This window comes from Hyla sarda, chromosome 6 (genome assembly GCF_029499605.1).
Source record: "Hyla sarda isolate aHylSar1 chromosome 6, aHylSar1.hap1, whole genome shotgun sequence".
NCBI lineage: Eukaryota > Metazoa > Chordata > Amphibia > Anura > Hylidae > Hyla > Hyla sarda.
Window position 1 is genome coordinate 22,113,454 of NC_079194.1, and position 22,997 is coordinate 22,136,450.

The following is a 22,997-nucleotide window of genomic DNA, read 5'->3' on the forward strand; positions in this document are numbered from 1 at the left end:
TGAGGGTTTTTTGCCTTCCCCTGGATCATCTCAGCTCAATAGGGACTTATTAGGGTTATAGGTTAAACTTGATGGACTCTGGTCTTTTTTCAACCTTATGAACCAAGTTACTAGCCTGGCTACTGTCTGAAGCTCCGCCCCCCTAATTATGTAATCACTAGGGGGCGGAGCTACACAAACCCAGCCAGACTGGAGGGAGGTTAGGGGACTTCTTAGTCTTCTGTATACACTACATCTATAGATAGCTGTATATATTGTATACTGCCCAAAGGGTTAACCTACACTGTCCAGAAGTAAGTTAACTCTTTCCTTGCCGGGCTGGCACATAGCGCACTGCTCAGCAAGGGGTTAAGTGAGCCAGCAATGTGTATACTGTATACACATTGCAGGTTCACTGTAAGTTCTTGCTGGGCAGTAGATATAGGATGTATATCTACTGTTCAGCATCAGCTGTTCTCCCAGCTCGGTAGCCGTGAGCACAGCTAAGTCCCGAAATTCACATCAGGACGATGGCAACAGATGTCAGGAGTGACACCCGTTGTGATCTGACCTTAACAGCAGGTACTACTGCTCCCAACATGGAGCGCACAATGCTCCATGCTGGGAGCTGTAGTATCTGTACTAATGAACAGATGGCTCAGGTGCCACTTCTGACACCAGTTGCGATCTGTCTATTAATGCAGGTACTACAGCTCCCAGCATGGAGCTCCATGAGTGTGCTCCATGTTGGGAGTAGTAGTACCTGCAGTTAAGGTCAGATCACCGCAGGTGTCACTCCTTGTCTGGTCCCTGCCCGGCACTATACTCCACAGTGATGTGAGGTTATCTTCACATCACAGATTCGTATATGCCGCTGAGAGCTGTGAGTGGCCAAAACTATCCGGCCAATCACAGCTCTCAGAAGGAAATACGTATCACAACGAAGTATAGTGCAGACATGGGACCAGACAAGTGAATTGTGCCGTCCTCTTCTATAGCTTATACTAGAGGATCGCAGCGGGTGTCAGAAGTGACACCTGCTGCGATCTGTCTATTAGTACAGGTACTACTACTCCCATCATGGAACAGTCTGTTCCATGCTGGGAGTAATAGTACTACCTAAAAAAGCAAAAAAAAAAAAAAAACAACACACATTTTATTAAACACATAATTAAAATACATTACTAATAAAACGTTTTACATAATTAATTATAAAAAATATATTTTTATAATTAAATGGCCCCTTTCTAAATGTTTATATTGCCGGCTAGATTTTTAGTGCTCTACCTGCACACATAAATTGATCCCTGTTTAAAAATTAATAAAAAATGTTGGTCTAAAAAATATAAATTTTGTTAAATACTATTTTTTACATTGCTACTGTATCTTTTTTTTTTTAATGGTACCCTATGAAATTTAACAAAAAAATGTATCTCCGTCACTTTTTTGGATCACTGAAGTCCAAAAAATGTTTAATAAAAACCACCTGCAAAAACGCCAAAGTTAAAACCCACATGGTGCTTTTTTTTCACTCCCATAGACTTCTATGGGAGGAAACCACCAAGATTTTCCCGAAAAAAAACACCATACTCTGAATTTGAGGACATTTTTGAAAACCAGCCTCCGAGCCCAAAAGAGCTGAAAAACGCCCAAAGGATATAAAAAAAAAAAAAAAACACCAAAATGAAAAACACCAAGTGGATCTGGCATTTTTCAGTTCACTATTGACTTGCAGCTAACATCTGGCCGCGAAAGTGATTTTATCTGCATTTTTGCATGAAAAAAAGAATTCTAGCCTCAATGTGATTTTCAGATGTTGGGAACTTTGAGCTGATTGGACATGAGCCAAAGTGCACCTAAGTGACCGAATGGAGAAGTTTCCATTAAAGGGGTATTCCAGGAAAAAAAATTTTTTTTATATATCAACTGGCTCCAGAAAGTTAAACAGATTTGTAAATTACTTCTATTAAAACAAAAACTTAATCCTTTCAGTATTTATGAGCTTCTGAAGTTGAGTTGTTCTTTTCTGTCTAAATCCTCTCTGATGACACGTGTCTCGGGAAACGCCCAGTTTAGAAGCAAATCCCCATAGCAACCCTCTTCTAGACAGGTGTCATCATAGAGGATTTAGACAGAAAAGAACAACCTTAACTTCAGAAGCTCATAAGTACTGAAAGGATTAAGATTTACAAATCCGTTTAACTTTCTGGAGCCAGTTGATATATAAAAAAAAGTTTTTACTCCGGTGGAAAACTTTTTTTTATTTTTTTTTTATTGAACTGATGCCAGAAAGTTAAACAAATTAGTAAATGACTTCTATTAATAAATCTTTACCTTTCAGTACTTTTTAGCAGCTGTATGCTACAGAGGAAATTCTTTTCTTTTTTAATTTCTTTTTTGTCTTTTCCACAGTGCTCTCTGCTGACACCTGATGCCCGTATCAGGAACTGTCCAGAGCAGGGGAAAACCTTTTGCAAAAAAAAAACCCAAATAAACCTATGCTACTCTGGATAGTTCCTTACACGGACAGAGGTGTCAGCAGAGAGCACTGTGGACAAGACAAAAAAGAAATTCAAAAAGCTATGAATTTCCTCTGTAGCACACAGCTGCTAAAAAGTACTGGAAGGGTAAATATTTTTTAATAGAAGTCATTTACAAATCTGTTTAACTTTCTGGCACCAGTTGATTAAAAACAAAATAATAATAAAAAAAAAAAATTCCACTGGAGTACCACTTTAAGCTCTCTAGTTTCGGGAACCAGAATAGAATGAAATGCAGTTCCACCATACCATTTCCCACCCACAATTGATAAGGAATTCCAATAGTAAATAAGGGCCAGAATGTACATTTACAAAGTTTTAGGGTGCGTTCACACGCTAGTAACTAGCAGCGGGTTTCCCGCTGCGAGTTACACTACCATTTATTTGAATGGGTCCACGGACAGTCCGAATATCTGACACTATTGCAGACTGTCCACTGTCTGTGGACAAACAATGGTAGCGTAACTCGCAGCGGGAAACCCGATGCTAGTAATAGCGTGTGAACGCACCCTTAAAGGGGGATTCCATACAGCATACTTGGAGCTGTAGTATTGCAACAGCTGGAGAGCCACAGGTTGAAGTTTACTACTGTTATCTGACAATTACTACACACACACACGTTCCCATGGGGTCAAGGTCCGGCCCAATACGCTCAGATAAGACTATTTATAGGTATTCCGCTATACGGCGTGACACACAGGATCCCCTCGTTCTTTATCTCTACAGAAGAAATGGCGCGTCTCCCTGCAATGAGTAATAGGGAGGTTGTGATCTTCAAAGGCTGGTGTGAAAGGCAATGAATAAAGTGACAGCGCCATGGGAACGACGGCGAGGACGCAAAAGAAAATGAATAAAGTGACAGCGCCATGGGAACGACGGCGAGGACGCACAATGGACCGGTGCGACACGTCAGGCAGGATGGAAGCCACGACCGATGACTCACTAGATTATAGGTGAATAAAACGTAAGATCGCCTTAGAGTACATGGACACCTATAACTTAAAGGGGTATTCCAGGCAAAAACTTTTTTTTTATTATATATATATAAATATATATATATATATATATATATATATATCTCAACTGGCTCCGGAAAGTTAAACAGATTTGTAAATTACTTCTATTAAAAAATCTTAATCCTTCCAATAGTTATTAGCTTCTGAAGTTTTCTGTCTGACTGCTCATTGATGATGTCACGTCCCGGGAGCTGTGCATGATGGGAGAATATCCCCATAGGAGCTGGACAGCTCCCGGGACGTGAGTCATAAGAAAGCAGTTAGACAGAAAACAGCAACTCAACTTCAGAAGCTAATAACTATTGGAAGGATTAAGATTTTTTTAATAGAAGTAATTTACAAATCTGTTTAACTTTTCCGGAGCCAGTTGATATAAATAAAAAAAATTTTTAGCCTGGAATACCCCCTTTAAAGCGATCGTGTCACTAAAATAAACTTTTGACAAGTCGTTCAGTCATAGTATAGATCGATTGCAAGATGCGCATCACCAACCCATTCCCCACAGACTATAATGCAGCGTTTTGCCTCCAGCTGTTTCAAAACTACAACTCCCAGCATGCCCGGACAGCCTACGGCTGTCCGGGCATGCTGGGAGTTGTAGTATTGTAATGGCTCTAATGCAATAATACAATCAACTCTCACTATGTATCACACAGACAACGCATTCATACATGTGTAATGCTTCATTTCCCCTGTGGTGGCGCCGCCGCAGGGTAATTGGACACTAAGGGGGGAGATTTATCAAAACTTGTCCAGAGGAAAAGTTGCCCAGTTGCCCATAGCAACCAATCAGATCGCTTCTTTCATTTTTGAAAAGGCCTCTAAAAAATTAAAGAAGCGATCTGATTGGTTGCTAGGGGCAACTGGTCAACTTTTCCTCTGGACAGGTTTTGATAAATCTCCCCCTTTAAGGCCCTGTTAATACTACTAAGAACTTCTGACAAGGAATTTGGTTCCGCCGAAACCCTCTGGAGAAGTCCCCCATCCGCGCTGTAGTGACCGATTCGAGAGGAGGTTGGTGCGAGCCATAATCTGCCTGGAATTTTGTAGTGTGAACTGGGCTTTACTGCCAGGATCACGGCACGGCAGACATTTTAGGCCTCATTTATCAAAACCTGTCCAGAAGAAAAGTTACTGAGTCGCCCATAGCAACCAATCAGATCGCTTCTTTCATTTTTGAAAAGGCCTCTGCAAAATGAAAGCAGCGATCTGATTGGTTGCTATGGGCAACTCAGCAACTTTTCCTTAGGACAGGTTTTGATAAATCTCCCCCCTAAATGTTTTCTGTCACCCATAGCAACCAATCACAGCCCAGCTTTTAGTTTACCAGAGCTGTACTGTGAAAGGTTACTATGGCAACAAAGACAGTGTTAGCATGGGCTCAGCTTATTGTCTAGGCCGGGTTCACACTACGGAATCTCCGGCCTAGGAAATATTCGGGCCCGCAGATTCCGAGGGGGGGGCAACAGCCGACTGATTCGGTGTAGTTTCCGCCACTAAAAACTCCGCCGCTGACGGGACACGGCCTAGTGTGAACCTGGCCTAACAAGTAGGGAGTGTCCACAGCGGAGAACCACTTTACTGCCTTAGTCAGACGAGGGAATTTTCAGCGCGTATTTCGCTGCGGATCCGCCACTGAAGGACCTCTATATGCTGCCTTTACATGTGCCTGCTCGGAGTGGCAATATGGTGCTAGGAGCAGACACACTGCAATGTGCGAGTCGACGCACACATGCGTAGTATACTCGCACATCGCGACGACTCGCACATCGCTTGAGTGTGTCTGCACGTAGCGGCATATTGCCGCTTTCAACCAGGCACATGCAAAGGCACCATACAGAGGTCCTTCAGCGGCGGATCTGCAGCGTAAAATCCGCTGTAAATCCGCTCGTACCCTTAGGCTATGTTCAGACGGCAAAATTTGATATCAATGGGATTCTGCTGCACAGTGGATGTGTGGATGTTTCTATTGTGGAAATCTGATTCTGGCACAGAATAGTCATGCCTATTCTTTCTGCGAATTCTGCTCGGAAATGTATTGCCACCTATAAGACGGCGCATTTCCGGAATGTGTGGAATGTCTGCCCATATTTTCCTGTTACATTCCGCACACAAATAACGTGTTATCATAGCCTTAGATTATACAGTGAAACCTCTGCAGAAGGAAACCTCTTTGACAAGACCAACCCCCCTTGTCCGGACCAAACTCAGTGTGATGGATTTTCGGTCCGGCCATTTTTGAGAAGACCACTTCACAATGCAGGTTTTACTGTAATAGGAACAGAAGTGAGGGCCCCAAATATCAGACACATAGGGCACGGCCTACCGGCTGTCCGAGCATGCTGGGAGAAACACTGACAAACTGGATGGCGCACATTCTAGTCCCTGGTAATACTAGCATTTAAACCGAAAAGATTTTCAGCATTATATTTTCTGGATTATTCCACATGTTGCTGAGAGGATTTTTAATGGGAGTAGTAAATTAGGAGTGGATACTGGTGAATGTACCATAAACCTGCATAGAAGGACCCCGGACCCCCCGTCGAGACTGTGACAGATGCTCAGCAGTTATGGTCACTACTAGTTACCCAAACATCAATGAACACTGAAAATTTTACTTTTAAATAATCATTTAAAAAAAATATATATATATATATATATATATATATATATATATATATATATATATATTTTTTTTTTTTTTTTTTTTTTTATAAATAGTACTGTCTTAGTTGCCCATAGCAACTAATCAGAGGCCAGCTTTTACATTACTCTGGTAAAACCAACGCTGTGATTGGTCGCTATGGGCGATAAAAACAACTTGTTATTCTCCCCTGTAAATGATTTTTGTTTCATTAAATCTTCCAATCGTTCATTATCCCGCTTCCAGTGCCCACACTTAGGCCTTTTCTCTGCTGCAGCCACTGTGGGAGAAATGGTGCAGGACCTGCCACACGATAACATCTCTCATGCAGGTCCTGCACCACTCCGGCTGGTAGGAGAAGGTCCTGCACCTCTAAGAACAGAGTATGCAGAGGCCTCGGTCCAGAAGCAGAGGGAAGGTGAGTGGGATTTTTATTCATTTCTTTTGGAGGGGACTTATTGGGTGAAACTAATGGGGGCTTCTAGCTAATAGGAATGACTACCTAATTACTGGAGGATTATATCTAAAAGGGGAGGATTCCCTTCCTATCTACCTACTGGGGGCTTCTACCTAACAGGTGGGATTCCCTTCCTTCCTACTGCTTCAAACTAATATGAGGGATTTGCTAACCACCGCTATCTTTTGGGGCCTTCTACCTAATAGGTGGGATTCCCTACCTACTGAAAGCTTCTACCTAATAGAGGGGATTTCCTATCTACCTATTATCTGGGGGATTATACCTAACTGGAGGTTTCCTACCTACCTGACTACCTAACCACTGGGGGCTTCTATCTAAGGAGGGGGGGGGGATGTCCCTATCTACCTACTGGAGCTTCAAATTAATGGGGGGAGGGAGTCCTTGACTACTTACTGGATGCTTATATCTAATAAGGGTTATTCCCGACCCTACCTACAGGGGGCATCTACCCAATAGGGAGTATTCGCTACCTACCTACTGGGAGGGGGGGGGATTCCTTACCCAACGCCAGAGCGCGCCCATTATACCCGCCGGGGACATTTACGGATTTCTTACATCGGAACACAACACGACTGCCCAAGACACACGGCGGCCCATGCAAATGAAATCTCTTTATCGACCAACAGGTACTTGTCCCGATTACCTCATATTTACATGCACACTCGGCTTGGGTGACCATGCAAGTTCTGTCAAGAGGGGGAAAAAGCTGCTGTCAGCGTTTCTCTCTTCGGAGACCCCGAAGGATCAGGCATTGAAATTGAAAATGAACATTAAAAAAACAAAAACAACCTACCCAAAAGTAAGAGCAACCACAAGGGCAAATCAAGACACAATAACCAATACAACCCATGTCAATCGGTAAAAAAAAAACATGTAGGCACACAGGGCAATTTAAAAATAATGGCGCAGGGGTACACAGGCCCATATCAACTTAATTAAAGGGGTACTCCGGTGGAAACCTCTTTTTTTTTAATTTATTTATTTATTTTTTTAAATCAACTGGTGCCAGAAAATTAAACAGATTTGTAAATGACTTCCATTTAAAAAAAAAATCTTAATCCTTCCAGTACTTATTAGCTGCTGAATACTACAGAGGAAATTCATATCTTTGTTGGAACACAGAGCTCTCTTCTGACATCACAAGCACTGTGCTCTCTGCTGACATCTCTGTCCATTTTAGGAACTGTCCAGAGCAGGAGAGGTTTGCTATGGGGATTTTCTCCTACTCTGGACAGTTCTTAAAATGGACAGAGATGTCAGCAGAGAGCTCTGTGCTTGTGATGTCAGCAGAGAGCTCTGTGTTCCAAGAAGAAAAGAATTTCCTCTGTAGTATTCAGCAGCTAATAAGTACTGAAAGGTTTAAGATTTTTTAATAGAAGTAATTTACAAATCTGTTTAATTTTCTGGCACCAGTTGATAAAAAATAAAATAAAACAAAAATAAAAGTTTTCCACCAGAGTACCCCTTTAACCAATAAATATTGACATACAAAGTATCGAAGGAGCTAGCACAATATACGATAAAGCTGATAGGTACGCCCCACTATCAGTAAATATGGTAAAATAATAAATAAATGAAATTAATCTAATGACTAACTATAAATCAATCAATTAATCATGAAGTGCCAAAGCAATCAAAAATGTATAATATTGTGTAAGGCGGCTATCATCTTAAATTAATAAGAAAGTGCCGGGATAATCAATAATTATAACTTGGCGCAAGGTAGAAAATTGGCAAAAGTATTGAGCAATAAATATGGTAGAGCCAAAAAAAAGGACGCTGCCAGACACCGGAGGAAAGCAGGATGTTGTTATGCCCTCGATTCTGTATAAGGCAGTGTTTCCCAACAAGAGTGCCTCCAGCTGTTGCAAAACTACAACTCCCAGCATGCCCGGACAGCCTTTGGCTGTCCGGGCATGCTGGGAGTTGTAGTTTTTCAACAGCTGGAGGCATCCTTGTTGGGAAACATTGCCGGACAGTGATGAGCGTACAACCGAGACCCCTGTTATAGGCCTTAGGCCAGTGTTTTCTAAACAGTGTGTCTCCAGCTGTTGCAAAACTACAACTCCCAACTGTACGGCAGTGTTTCCCAACAAGGGTGCCTCCAGCTGTTGCAAAATTACAACTCCCAGCACGCTGCTAGACACCGGAGGGAAGCAGGATGTTGTTATGCCCTTGATTCTGTATAAGGCAGTGTTTCCCAACAAGGGTGCCTCCAGCTGTTGCAAAATTACAACTCCCAGCATGCCCGGACAGTCTTTGGCTGTCCGGGCATGCTGGGAGTTGCAGATTTGCAACAGCTGGAGGCACCTTTGTTGGGAAACATTGCCGTACAGTGATGAGCGTACGACCGAGACTACTGTTATAGGCCTTAGGCCAGTGTTTTCTAAACAGTGTGTCTCCAGCTGTTGCAAAACTACAACCCCCAACATGCCCGGACAGCCGTTGGCTGTCCGGGCATGCTGGGAGTTGTAGTTTTGCAACAGCTGGAGGTAGCCTGGTTGGAAAAACAATAGTCTAAGGAAGCGTCGGGAGGCCCCCATACACATATCATAGTTCACATGACTTTTGTCTAACGGAGTGTTTCCCAAGCAGGGTGCCTCCAGCTGTTTCAAAACTACAACTCCCAGCATGCCTGGACAGCTGGGAGTTGTGGTTAGCAACACAATAGTTGGAAAACATTGGTCTAATGTGTACGGGGACAGGATAACGGTTAACGAGCAGCCCTGGCGTCAAACCACCACCAATACAAGAACGCGGAACGAACAAAGCGTACCACCGGCGCTGACCGTGTACCAAGCGCCGAGAATTCCCACAATTTAACTACGGGTAGGGGATAACTTAAAAAAGTGTATCTATCACTTTAAATTATTATTATTATTATTTTTTTTTTTATACACAGCACCACCCCTGTCCTCAGGCTGTGTGTGGTATTACAACTTGTCTCCATTCACTTCAAAAGCAACTGTGCTGCAATACCATGCACAACCTGAAGACAGGTGTGGCACTGTTTTTTTTTTTTTTTTTTTCAAAAATACCGGAGAATCTTTTTAAATGGACACTGTCACTTTAAGAAAACTTTTGAAATGACCTAGAGACGCATCGAAAGTTTCGAGTGGTTGGGGCCCGAGTGTTCTGAGCGCTACTCATTCTGCTCTCTGTGCCGGCGACCGACACAATCCCACAGACTTACAATGAAGAAGACAGGAGACCAGTGATCACAACAATCAGACCCCAAATAATTTAAACTTTTGCCAATTTTTTATTTTTTTAAAGTGACGGTGCCTATTTAAAAAGGTTACTTGGGATTTGTAGAATAGCTGATAATAATAATAATAAAATAAAAAATAAAGAAACAGCGCCACACCTATCCTCAGGCTGTATGCAGTATTGCAGCTCAGCTCCATTAAAGGGGTACTCCACTGGAAAACAATTTCTTTTAAATCCGCTGGTGCCAAAAAGCTAAACAAACTTGTAAATTATTTCTATTAAAAAATCCCTATCCTTCCAGTACTTATCAGCTGCTGTATAACACACAGGAAGTTCTTTTCTTTTTGAATTTCCTTTCTGTCTGAGCACAGTGCTCTCTGCTGACACCTCTGTCCCTGTCAGGAACTGTCCAGAGCAGGAGCAAATCCCCATAGCAAATCTCTTTTGCTCTGGACAGTTTCTGATGTGGACAGAGGTGTCAGCAGAGAGCACTGTGCTCAGACAGAAAGGAAATTCAAAAAGAAAAGAACTTCCTGTGGAGCATACAGCAGCTGATAAGTATTAGATGGAATAGGATTTTATAATAGAAGTACTTTGCAAATCTGTTTAACTTTCTGGCAACAGTTGATTTAAAAGAAAATGTTTTCCAGTGGAGTACCCCTTTAAGGTCTATTCACATGTACAGTATTATGCGCAGATTGGATGCGCAAATTTGATGCGCAGGATTTTCTGCTGCAGAATTTAAATGTAAACTGAATGACTTGACATCCTGCGCATCCAATCTGTGCAGAATACTGCACGTGTGAATAGACCATTAAAGTGAATGGAGCCAAGTTGTAATACCACACACTACCTAAGGACAGGTGTGGCGCTGTATTTGAAGGGAAAGAGTGGAAAACAATTTTTTTTTTTTTAATCTTTAAATCAACTGGTGCCAGAAAGTTCACCGATTTGTAAATTACTTCTATTAAAAAAATCTTAATCCTTCCAGTACTTATTAGCTGATCAATACTACAGAGGAAATTCTTTTCTTTTTGGAACACAGCTCTCTGCTGACATCATGACCACAGTGCTCTCTGCTGATATCTCTGTCCATTTTAGGAACTGTCCAGAGCAGCATATGTTTTCTATGGGGATTTGCTCCTACTCTGGACAGTTCTTAAAATGGACAGAGATGTCAGCAGAGAGCACTGTGGTCATGATGTCAGCAGAGAGCTCTGTGTTCCAAAGAGAAAAGAATTTCCTTTCTAGTATTCAGCAGCTAATAAGTACTGGAAGGATTAAGATTTTTTTTTAATAGAAGTAATTTACAAATCTGTTTAACTTTCTGGCACCAGTTGATTAAAAATAAAAAAATAAATAAAAAATAAAAAAAGTTTTCCACCGGAGTACCCCTTTAAGACCAGTAATGGAATAAGAATACCTCTGTAGGCCACAGTTCTCTAATCATAGCTAAGGGGGCGCTATTTTACCCACAATGTATACAATAAAGGGGTACTCCGTTGAAAAACATTTTAATTTTTTATTTTTTTAAATCAACTGGTGCCAGAAAGTTAAACAGATTTGTAAATTACTTCGATTAAAAACATCTTAATCCTTCCTGTACTTATTATCTGCTGAATACTACAGTGGAAATTCTGTTCCGTTTGAAACACAGAGCTGTCTGCTGACATCACGAGCACAGTGCTCTCTGCTGACATCTCTGTCCATTTTTAGGAACTGTCCAGGGTAAAAGGAAATCCCCCATAGCAAACATATGCTGTTCTTGGCAGTTCCTAAAATTGACAGAGATGTCAGCAGAGAGCACTGTGGTCATGATGTCAGCAGAGAGCTCTGTGTTCCAAAAAGAAAATAATTTCCTCTGTAGTATTCAGCAGCTAATAAGTACAGGAAGGATTAAGATTTTTTAATAGAAGTAATTTAAAAATCTGTTTAACTTTCTGGCACCAGTTGATTTATTAAAAAAAAAAAAGTTTTCCACCGGAGTACCCCTTTAAGACCTGTAATGGAATAATACCTCTTTAGGCCACATCTCTGAAATCAAAAGCTAAGGGGGTGCTATTTTAGCCACTATGTATACATTAAACACACACCGCACTACATATGTTGCATTCCCAACCAGGGTGCCTACGGCTGTTGCGAAACTACAACTCCCAGCATGCCCGGACAGTTTTGCAACAGGGACCCTGACATAGAAGAGTCACATCATTACCTACGACCTATATTCTATTTTCTCTTCAAATTTGGAAAGTCCCACTGAAGAATGAACATTAGACAAGGGATCTATTCACACACGTCCCTATATCTATCCATAGAACAATGAGGTCACATGACCCGTCTGATACAAGAAGATACAATGTATCCAGGAGACCCGACTGTGATACAAGAAGATACAATGAGGTCACATGACCCGTCTGTGATACAAGAAGATACAATGTATCCAGGAGACCCGACTGTGATACAAGAAGATACAATGAGGTCACATGACTCGACTGTGATACAAGATACAATGTATCCAGGAGACCCGACTGTGATACAAGAAGATACAATGTATCCAGGAGACCCGACTGTGATACAAGAAGATACAATGTATCCAGGAGACCCGACTGTGATACAAGAAGATACAATGTATCCAGGAGACCCGTCTGTGATACAAGAAAATACAATGAGGTCACATGACCCGTCTGTGATACAAGAAGATACAATGTATCCAGGAGACCCGACTGTGATACAAGAAGATACAATGTATCCAGGAGACCCGACTGTGATACAAGAAGATACAATGTATCCAGGAGACCCGTCTGTGATACAAGAAGATACAATGTATCCAGGAGACCCGTCTGTGATACAAGAAGATACAATGTATTCAGGAGACCCGACTGTGATACAAGAAGATACAATGAGGTCACATGACCCGACTGTGATACAAGAAGATACAATGTATCCAGGAGACCCGTCTGTGATACAAGAAGATACCATGAGGTCACATGACCCGACTGTGATACAAGAAGATACAATGTATCCAGGAGACCCGACTGAGATACAAGAAGATACAATGAGGTCACATGACCCGTCTGTGATACAAGAAGATACAATGTATCCAGGAGACCCGACTGTGATACAAGAAGATACAATGTATCCAGGAGACCCGACTGTGATACAAGAAGATACAATGAGGTCACATGACCCGACTGTGATACAAGAAGATACAATGTATCCAGGAGACCCGACTGTGATACAAGAAGATACAATGAGGTCACATGACCCGTCTGTGATACAAGAAGATACAATGTATCCAGGAGACCCGACTGTGATACAAGAAGATACAATGTATCCAGGAGACCCGACTGTGATACAAGAAGATACAATGAGGTCACATGACCCGCCTGTGATACAAGAAGATACAATGAGGTCACATGACCCGACTGTGATACAAGAAGATACAATGAGGTCACATGACCCGACTGTGATACAAGAAGATACAATGAGGTCACATGACCCGACTGTGATACAAGAAGATACAATGTATCCAGGAGACCCGATTGTGATACAAGAAGATACAATGTATCCAGGAGACCCGTCTGTGATACAAGAAGATACAATGTATCCAGGAGACCCGTCTGTGATACAAGAAGATACAATGTATCCAGGAGACCCGTCTGTGATACAACAAGATACAATGTATCCAGGAGACCCGACTGTGATACAAGAAGATACAATGTATCCAGGAGACCCGACTGTGATACAAGAAGATACAATGTATCCAGGAGACCCGACTGTGATACAAGAAGATACAATGAGGTCACATGACCCGTCTGTGATACAAGAAGATACAATGAGGTCACATGACCCGTCTGTGATACAAGAAGATACAATGAGGTCACATGACCCGTCTGTGATACAAGAAGATACAATGTATCCAGGAGACCCGACTGTGATACAAGAAGATACAATGTATCCAGGAGACCCGACTGTGATACAAGAAGATACAATGTATCCAGGAGACCCGACTGTGATACAAGAAGATACAATGTATCCAGGAGACCCGTCTGTGATACAAGAAGATACAATGTATCCAGGAGACCCGACTGTGATACAAGAAGATACAATGTATCCAGGAGACCCGACTGTGATACAAGAAGATACAATGAGGTCACATGACCCGTCTGTGATACAAGAAGATACAATGAGGTCACATGACCCGTCTGTGATACAAGAAGATACAATGAGGTCACATGACCCGTCTGTGATACAAGAAGATACAATGTATCCAGGAGACCCGACTGTGATACAAGAAGATACAATGTATCCAGGAGACCCGACTGTGATACAAGAAGACACAATGAGGTCACATGACCCGACTGTGATACAAGAAGATACAATGTATCCAGGAGACCCGACTGTAATACAAGAAGATACAATGTATCCAGGAGACCCGACTGTGATACAAGAAGATACAATGAGGTCACATGACCCGTCTGTGATACAAGAAGATACAATGAGGTCACATGACCCGACTGAGATACAAGAAGATACAATGAGGTCACATGACCCGACTGTGATACAAGAAGATACAATGTATCCAGGAGACCCGACTGTGATACAAGAAGATACAATGTATCCAGGAGACCCGACTGTGATACAAGAAGATACAATGAGGTCACATGACCCGACTGTGATACAAGAAGATACAATGAGGTCACATGACCCGACTGTGATACAAGAAGATACAATGAGGTCACATGACCCGACTGTGATACAAGAAGATACAATGTATCCAGGAGACCCGACTGTGATACAAGAAGATACAATGTATCCAGGAGACCCGTCTGTGATACAAGAAGATACAATGAGGTCACATGACCCGACTGTGATACAAGAAGATACAATGTATCCAGGAGACCCGTCTGTGATACAAGAAGATACAATGTATCCAGGAGACCCGTCTGTGATACAAGAAGATACAATGTATCCAGGAGACCCGACTGTGATACAAGAAGATACAATGTATCCAGGAGACCCGACTGTGATACAAGAAGATACAATGTATCCAGGAGACCCGACTGTGATACAAGAAGATACAATGTATCCAGGAGACCCGTCTGTGATACAAGAAGATACAATGTATCCAGGAGACCCGACTGTGATACAAGAAGATACAATGAGGTCACACGACCCGTCTGTGATACAAGAAGATACAATGTATCCAGGAGACCCGACTGTGATACAAGAAGATACAATGTATCCAGGAGACCCGACTGTGATACAAGAAGATACAATGAGGTCACATGACCCGTCTGTGATACAAGAAGATACAATGAGGTCACATGACCCGTCTGTGATACAAGAAGATACAATGAGGTCACATGACCCGTCTGTGATACAAGAAGATACAATGAGGTCACATGACCCGTCTGTGATACAAGAAGATACAATGTATCCAGGAGACCCGACTGTGATACAAGAAGATACAATGTATCCAGGAGACCCGACTGTGATACAAGAAGATACAATGTATCCAGGAGACCCGACTGTGATACAAGAAGATACAATGTATCCAGGAGACCCGTCTGTGATACAAGAAGATACAATGTATCCAGGAGACCCGACTGTGATACAAGAAGATACAATGAGGTCACATGACCCGTCTGTGATACAAGAAGATACAATGTATCCAGGAGACCCGACTGTGATACAAGAAGATACAATGTATCCAGGAGACCCGACTGTGATACAAGAAGATACAATGTATCCAGGAGACCCGACTGTGATACAAGAAGATACAATGAGGTCACATGACCCGTCTGTGATACAAGAAGATACAATGAGGTCACATGACCCGTCTGTGATACAAGAAGATACAATGAGGTCACATGACCCGTCTGTGATACAAGAAGATACAATGTATCCAGGAGACCCGACTGTGATACAAGAAGATACAATGTATCCAGGAGACCCGACTGTGATACAAGAAGATACAATGTATCCAGGAGACCCGACTGTAATACAAGAAGATACAATGTATCCAGGAGACCCGACTGTGATACAAGAAGATACAATGAGGTCACATGACCCGACTGTGATACAAGAAGATACAATGTATCCAGGAGACCCGACTGTGATACAAGAAGATACAATGAGGTCACATGACCCGTCTGTGATACAAGAAGATACAATGAGGTCACATGACCCGACTGTGATACAAGAAGATACAATGAGGTCACATGACCCGACTGTGATACAAGAAGATACAATGTATCCAGGAGACCCGACTGTGATACAAGAAGATACAATGTATCCAGGAGACCCGACTGTGATACAAGAAGATACAATGAGGTCACATGACCCGTCTGTGATACAAGAAGATACAATGAGGTCACATGACCCGTCTGTGATACAAGAAGATACAATGAGGTCACATGACCCGTCTGTGATACAAGAAGATACAATGAGGTCACATGACCCGTCTGTGATACAAGAAGATACAATGTATCCAGGAGACCCGACTGTGATACAAGAAGATACAATGTATCCAGGAGACCCGACTGTGATACAAGAAGATACAATGTATCCAGGAGACCCGACTGTGATACAAGAAGATACAATGTATCCAGGAGACCCGTCTGTGATACAAGAAGATACAATGTATCCAGGAGACCCGACTGTGATACAAGAAGATACAATGAGGTCACATGACCCGTCTGTGATACAAGAAGATACAATGTATCCAGGAGACCCGACTGTGATACAAGAAGATACAATGTATCCAGGAGACCCGACTGTGATACAAGAAGATACAATGTATCCAGGAGACCCGACTGTGATACAAGAAGATACAATGAGGTCACATGACCCGTCTGTGATACAAGAAGATACAATGAGGTCACATGACCCGTCTGTGATACAAGAAGATACAATGAGGTCACATGACCCGTCTGTGATACAAGAAGATACAATGTATCCAGGAGACCCGACTGTGATACAAGAAGATACAATGTATCCAGGAGACCCGACTGTGATACAAGAAGATACAATGTATCCAGGAGACCCGACTGTAATACAAGAAGATACAATGTATCCAGGAGACCCGACTGTGATACAAGAAGATACAATGAGGTCACATGACCCGACTGTGATACAAGAAGATACAATGTATCCAGGAGACCCGACTGTGATACAAGAAGATACAATGAGGTCACATGACCCGTCTGTGATACAAGAAGATACAATGAGGTCACATGACCCGACTGTGATACAAGAAGATACAATGAGGTCACATGACCCGACTGTGATACAAGAAGATACAATGTATCCAGGAGACCCGACTGTGATACAAGAAGATACAATGTATCCAGGAGACCCGACTGTGATACAAGAAGATACAATGAGGTCACATGACCCGTCTGTGATACAAGAAGATACAATGAGGTCACATGACCCGTCTGTGATACAAGAAGATACAATGAGGTCACATGACCCGTCTGTGATACAAGATGATACAATGTATCCAGGAGACCCGACTGTGATACAAGAAGATACAATGAGGTCACATGATCCGACTGTGATACAAGAAGATACAATGTATCCAGGTGTCACAAGAAATATCTGAAGCCTCTGAATTCTGAAGATAATTCCATAGTCTGGTGAGCACCCGATCCTGTATAATGGGGGGCAGGGGTCTCCAAACTACGCACCTCCAGATGATACAAAACTACAACTCCCAGCATCCCGCCACATGTAACAGTGAATGGAACGCCGGTAAATTTGTGGAGTCGGCAGGTTTGGATTTTTCTGACACCAGGACGGGAGACTTGTAGCCCCCAATGTTATAGTTTATAGCAGTGGTCTCAAACCTGCGGACCTCCAGATGTTGCAAAACTACATCTCCCAGCATGCCCGGACAGCCAACGGCTGTCCGGGCATGCTGGGAGTTGTAGTTTTGCAACATCTGGAGGTCCGCAGGTTGGAGACCACTGGTCTATAGGGTCAGTGTACAGCTCGGACCCCGGGGACTGACCTGACAGATCTACAACCGACCCCTATATACTGTATATCCCCCTATATACAGCCCCCTACACCGGGATACCGCCCCTATATACAGCCCCCTACACCGGGATACCGCCCCTATATACAGCACACCGGGATACCGCCCCTATATACAGCACACCGGGATACCGCCCCTATACACAGCCCACCGGGTTACCGCCCCTATACACAGCCCACCGGGATACCGCCCCTATACACAGCCCACCGGGATACCGCCCCTATACACAGCCCACCGGGATACCGCCCCTATACACAGCCCACCGGGATACCGCCCCTATACACAGCCCACCGGGATACCGCCCCTATATACAGCACACCGGGATACCGCCCCTATACACAGCACACCGGGATACCGCCCCTATACACAGCCCACCGGGATACCGCCCCTATACACAGCCCACCGGGATACCGCCCCTATACACAGCCTACCGGGATACCGCCCCTATACACAGCCCATCGGGATACCGCCCCTATACACAGCCCACCGGGATACCGCCCCTATACACAGCCCACCGGGATACCGCCCCTATACACAGCCCACCGGGATACCGCCCCTATACACAGCCCACCGGGATACCGCCCCTATACACAGCCCACCGGGATACCGCCCCTATATACAGCCCACCGGGATACCGCCCCTATATACAGCCCACCGGGATACCGCCCCTATATACAGCCCACCGGGATACCGCCCCTATATACAGCCCACCGGGATACCGCCCCTATATACAGCCCACCGGGATACCGCCCCTATATACAGCACACCGGGATACCGCCCCTATATACAGCACACCGGGATACCGCCCCTATATACAGTACACCGGGATAATGCCCCTATATACAGCACACCGGGATACCGTCCCTATATACAGTACACCGGGATAATGCCCCTATATACAGTACACCGGGATACCGCCCCTATATACAGTTCCCTACACCAGGATAATGCCCCTATATACAGTTCCCTACACCAGGATAGTGCCCCTATATACAGCCCCCCATACCATAGTGCACCCCTATATACAGCCCCCCATACCATAGTGCACCCCTATATACAGCCCCCCATACCATAGTGCACCCCTATATACAGCCCCCCATACCATAGTGCACCCTATATACAGCCCCCATACCATAGTGCACCCCTATATACAGCCCCCCATACCATAGTGCACCCCTATATACAGCCCCCATACCATAGTGCACCCCTATATACAGCCCCCATACCATAGTGCACCCCTATATACAGCCCCCATACCATAGTGCACCCCTATATACAGCCCCCCATACCATAGTGCACCCCTATATACAGCCCCCCATACCATAGTGCACCCCTATATACAGCCCCCCATACCATAGTGCACCCCTATATACAGCCCCCCATACCATAGTGCACCCCTATATACAGCCCCCATACCATAGCGCACCCTATATACAGCCCCCATACCATAGCGCACCCTATATACAGCCCCCATACCATAGCGCACTCTATATACAGCCCCATACCATAGCGCACCCTATATACAGCCCCCATACCATAGCGCACCCTATATACAGCCCCCATACCATAGCGCACCCTATATACAGCCCCCCATACCATAGTGCACCCTATATACAGCCCCCCATACCATAGCGCACCCTATATACAGCCCCCATACCATAGCGCACCCTATATACAGCCCCATACCATAGCGCACCCTATATACAGCCCCATACCATAGCGCACCCTATATACAGCCCCCCATACCATAGTGCACCCTATATACAGCCCCCCATACCATAGTGCACCCCTATATACAGCCCCCCCATACCATAGTGCACCCCTATATACAGCCCCCCATACCATAGTGCACCCCTATATACAGCCCCCCATACCATAGTGCACCCTATATACAGCCCCCCATACCATAGTGCACCCCTATATACAGCCCCCCATACCATAGTGCACCCCTATATACAGCCCCCCATACCATAGTGCACCCCTATATACAGCCCCCATACCATAGTGCACCCCTATACACAGCCCCATACCATAGCGCACCCCTATATACAGCCCCCCATACCATAGCGCACCCCTATATACAGCCCCCCCATAACATAGCGCACCCCTATATACAGCCCCCATACCATAGCGCACCCCTATATACAGCCCCCATACCATAGTGCAACCCTATATACAGCCCCCATACCATAGTGCACCCCTATATACAGCCCCCATACCATAGTGCACCCCTATATACAGCCCCCATACCATAGTGCACCCCTATATACAGCCCCCATACCATAGTGCACCCCTATATACAGCCCCCATACCATAGTGCACCCCTATATACATCCCCCATACCATAGTGCACCCCTATATACAGCCCCCCATACCATAGTGCACCCTATATACAGCTCCCCATACCATAGTGCACCCTATATACAGCCCCCATACCATAGTGCACCCCTATATACAGCCCCCCATACCATAGTGCACCCCTATATACAGCCCCCCATACCATAGTGCACCCCTATATACAGCCCCCCATACCATAGTGCACCCCTATATACAGCCCCCCATACCATAGTGCACCCCTATATACAGCCCCCCATACCATAGCGCACCCTATATACAGCCCCCATACCATAGCGCACCCCTATATACAGCCCCCATACCATAGCGCACCCTATATACAGCCCCCATACCATAGCGCACCCTATATACAGCCCCATACCATAGCGCACCCTATATACAGCCCCCCATATCATAGTGCACCCCTATATACAGCCCCCCATACCATAGTGCACCCCTATATACAGCCCCCCATACCATAGTGCACCCCTATATACAGCCCCCCATACCATAGTGCACCCCTATATACAGCCCCATACCATAGTGCACCCTATATACAGCCCCATACCATAGTGCACCCTATATACATCCCCCATACCATAGTGCACCCCTATATACAGCCCCCATACCATAGTGCACCCTATATACAGCCCCCCATACCATAGTGCACCCCTATATACAGCCCCCCATACCATAGTGCACCCTATATACAGCCCCCATACCATAGCGCACCCTATATACAGCCCCCATACCATAGCGCACCCTATATACAGCCCCCCATACCATAGTGCACCCCTATATACAGCCCCCATACCATAGTGCACCCTATATACAGCCCCCCATACCATAGTGCACCCCTATATACAGCCCCCATACCATAGTGCACCCTATATACAGCCCCCCATACCATAGTGCACCCCTATATACAGCCCCCCATACCATAGTGCACCCTATATACAGCCCCCCATACCATAGTGCACCCCTATATACAGCCCCCCATACCATAGTGCACCCCTATATACAGCCCCCATACCATAGTGCACCCTATATACAGCGCCCCATACCATAGTGCACCCCTATATACAGCCCCCCATACCATAGTGCACCCCTATATACAGCCCCCCATACCATAGTGCACCCTATATACAGCCCCCCATACCATAGTGCACCCTATATACATCCCCCATACCATAGTGCACCCCTATATACAGCCCCCATACCATAGTGCACCCTATATACAGCCCCCCATACCATAGTGCACCCCTATATACAGCCCCCCATACCATAGTGCACCCCTATATACAGCCCCCCATACCATAGTGCACCCTATATACAGCCCCCCATACCATAGTGCACCCTATATACATCCCCCATACCATAGTGCACCCCTATATACAGCCCCCATACCATAGTGCACCCTATATACAGCCCCCCATACCATAGTGCACCCCTATATACAGCCCCCCATACCATAGTGCACCCCTATATACAGCCCCCCATACCATAGTGCACCCTATATACAGCCCCCCCATACCATAGTGCACCCCTATATACAGCCCCCCATACCATAGTGCACCCTATATACAGCCCCCCCCCATACCATAGTGCACCCTATATACAGCCCCCCATACCATAGTGCACCCTATATACAGCCCCCCCCCATACCATAGTGCACCCTATATACAGCCCCCCCCATACCATAGCGCACCCTATATACAGCCCCCCATACCATAGCGCACCCCTATATACAGCCCCCCATACCATAGTGCACCCCTATATACAGCCCCCCATACCATAGTGCACCCCTATATACAGCCCCCCATACCATAGTGCACCCCTATATACAGCCCCCATACCATAGTGCACCCCTATATACAGCCCCCATACCATAGTGCACCCTATATACAGCCCCATACCATAGTGCACCCTATATACATCCCCCATACCATAGTGCACCCTATATACAGCCCCATACCATAGTGCACCCTATATACATCCCCCATACCATAGTGCACCCCTATATACAGCCCCCATACCATAGTGCACCCTATATACAGCCCCCCATACCATAGTGCACCCCTATATACAGCCCCCCATACCATAGTGCACCCTATATACAGCCCCCATACCATAGCGCACCCTATATACAGCCCCCATACCATAGCGCACCCTATATACAGCCCCCCATACCATAGTGCACCCCTATATACAGCCCCCCCCATACCATAGTGCACCCCTATGTACAGCCCCCCATACCATAGTGCACCCCTATATACAGCCCCCCATACCATAGTGCACCCCTATATACAGCCCCCCATACCATAGTGCACCCCTATATACAGCCCCCCATACCATAGTGCACCCCTATATACAGCCCCCCATACCATAGTGCACCCCTATATACAGCCCCCCATACCATAGCGCAGTCTCACCTTGGCCTCGAAGCAGATGCCATGCTGGAATGCCTCCTCGTTGTGCAGCGGGATCCGCAGGTCGTGCCCATCATCCACCAGGTTGTAGCGGCTCTTGGTTGGCATCGTGAGGAGCCCGAGATTTCCTGGCAGGATCCCATACAGGAGAGCGGAGATCCCGGGCAGGAGAGGGAGGATCCCGGGGAAGAGGAAGCTCCGTCCTGGGCTGGGAGGACAATTTCCCACCGGTGCTGGGTGGATGGATCCGCGGGAACTTCCCACTGTGGGCCGGGAAACACGGCCGCCCCCGCCCTGACTCCACCGCTAGTGCTCCTGGGATC

The 22,997-nt window shown here is 45.1% G+C and overlaps 1 protein-coding gene across 2 annotated transcripts in view; it reads right to left on the minus strand.

Annotated features, from left to right (window-relative positions):
• NOS1AP (nitric oxide synthase 1 adaptor protein) overlaps positions 1-22,965 on the minus strand; it is a 107,359-nt gene extending 84,394 nt beyond the window's left edge. The window contains exon 1 of one of the 2 annotated variants that reach the window (XM_056523291.1): positions 22,678-22,965. In XM_056523291.1, the coding sequence (XP_056379266.1) occupies positions 22,678-22,782 (105 nt within the window). In that variant the 5' untranslated portion in view covers positions 22,783-22,965. The remainder of the gene's footprint in view (positions 1-22,677) is intronic. The other variant, XM_056523292.1, reaches the window with a different exon arrangement.
• Between the last annotated feature and the right edge of the window lie 32 nt (positions 22,966-22,997).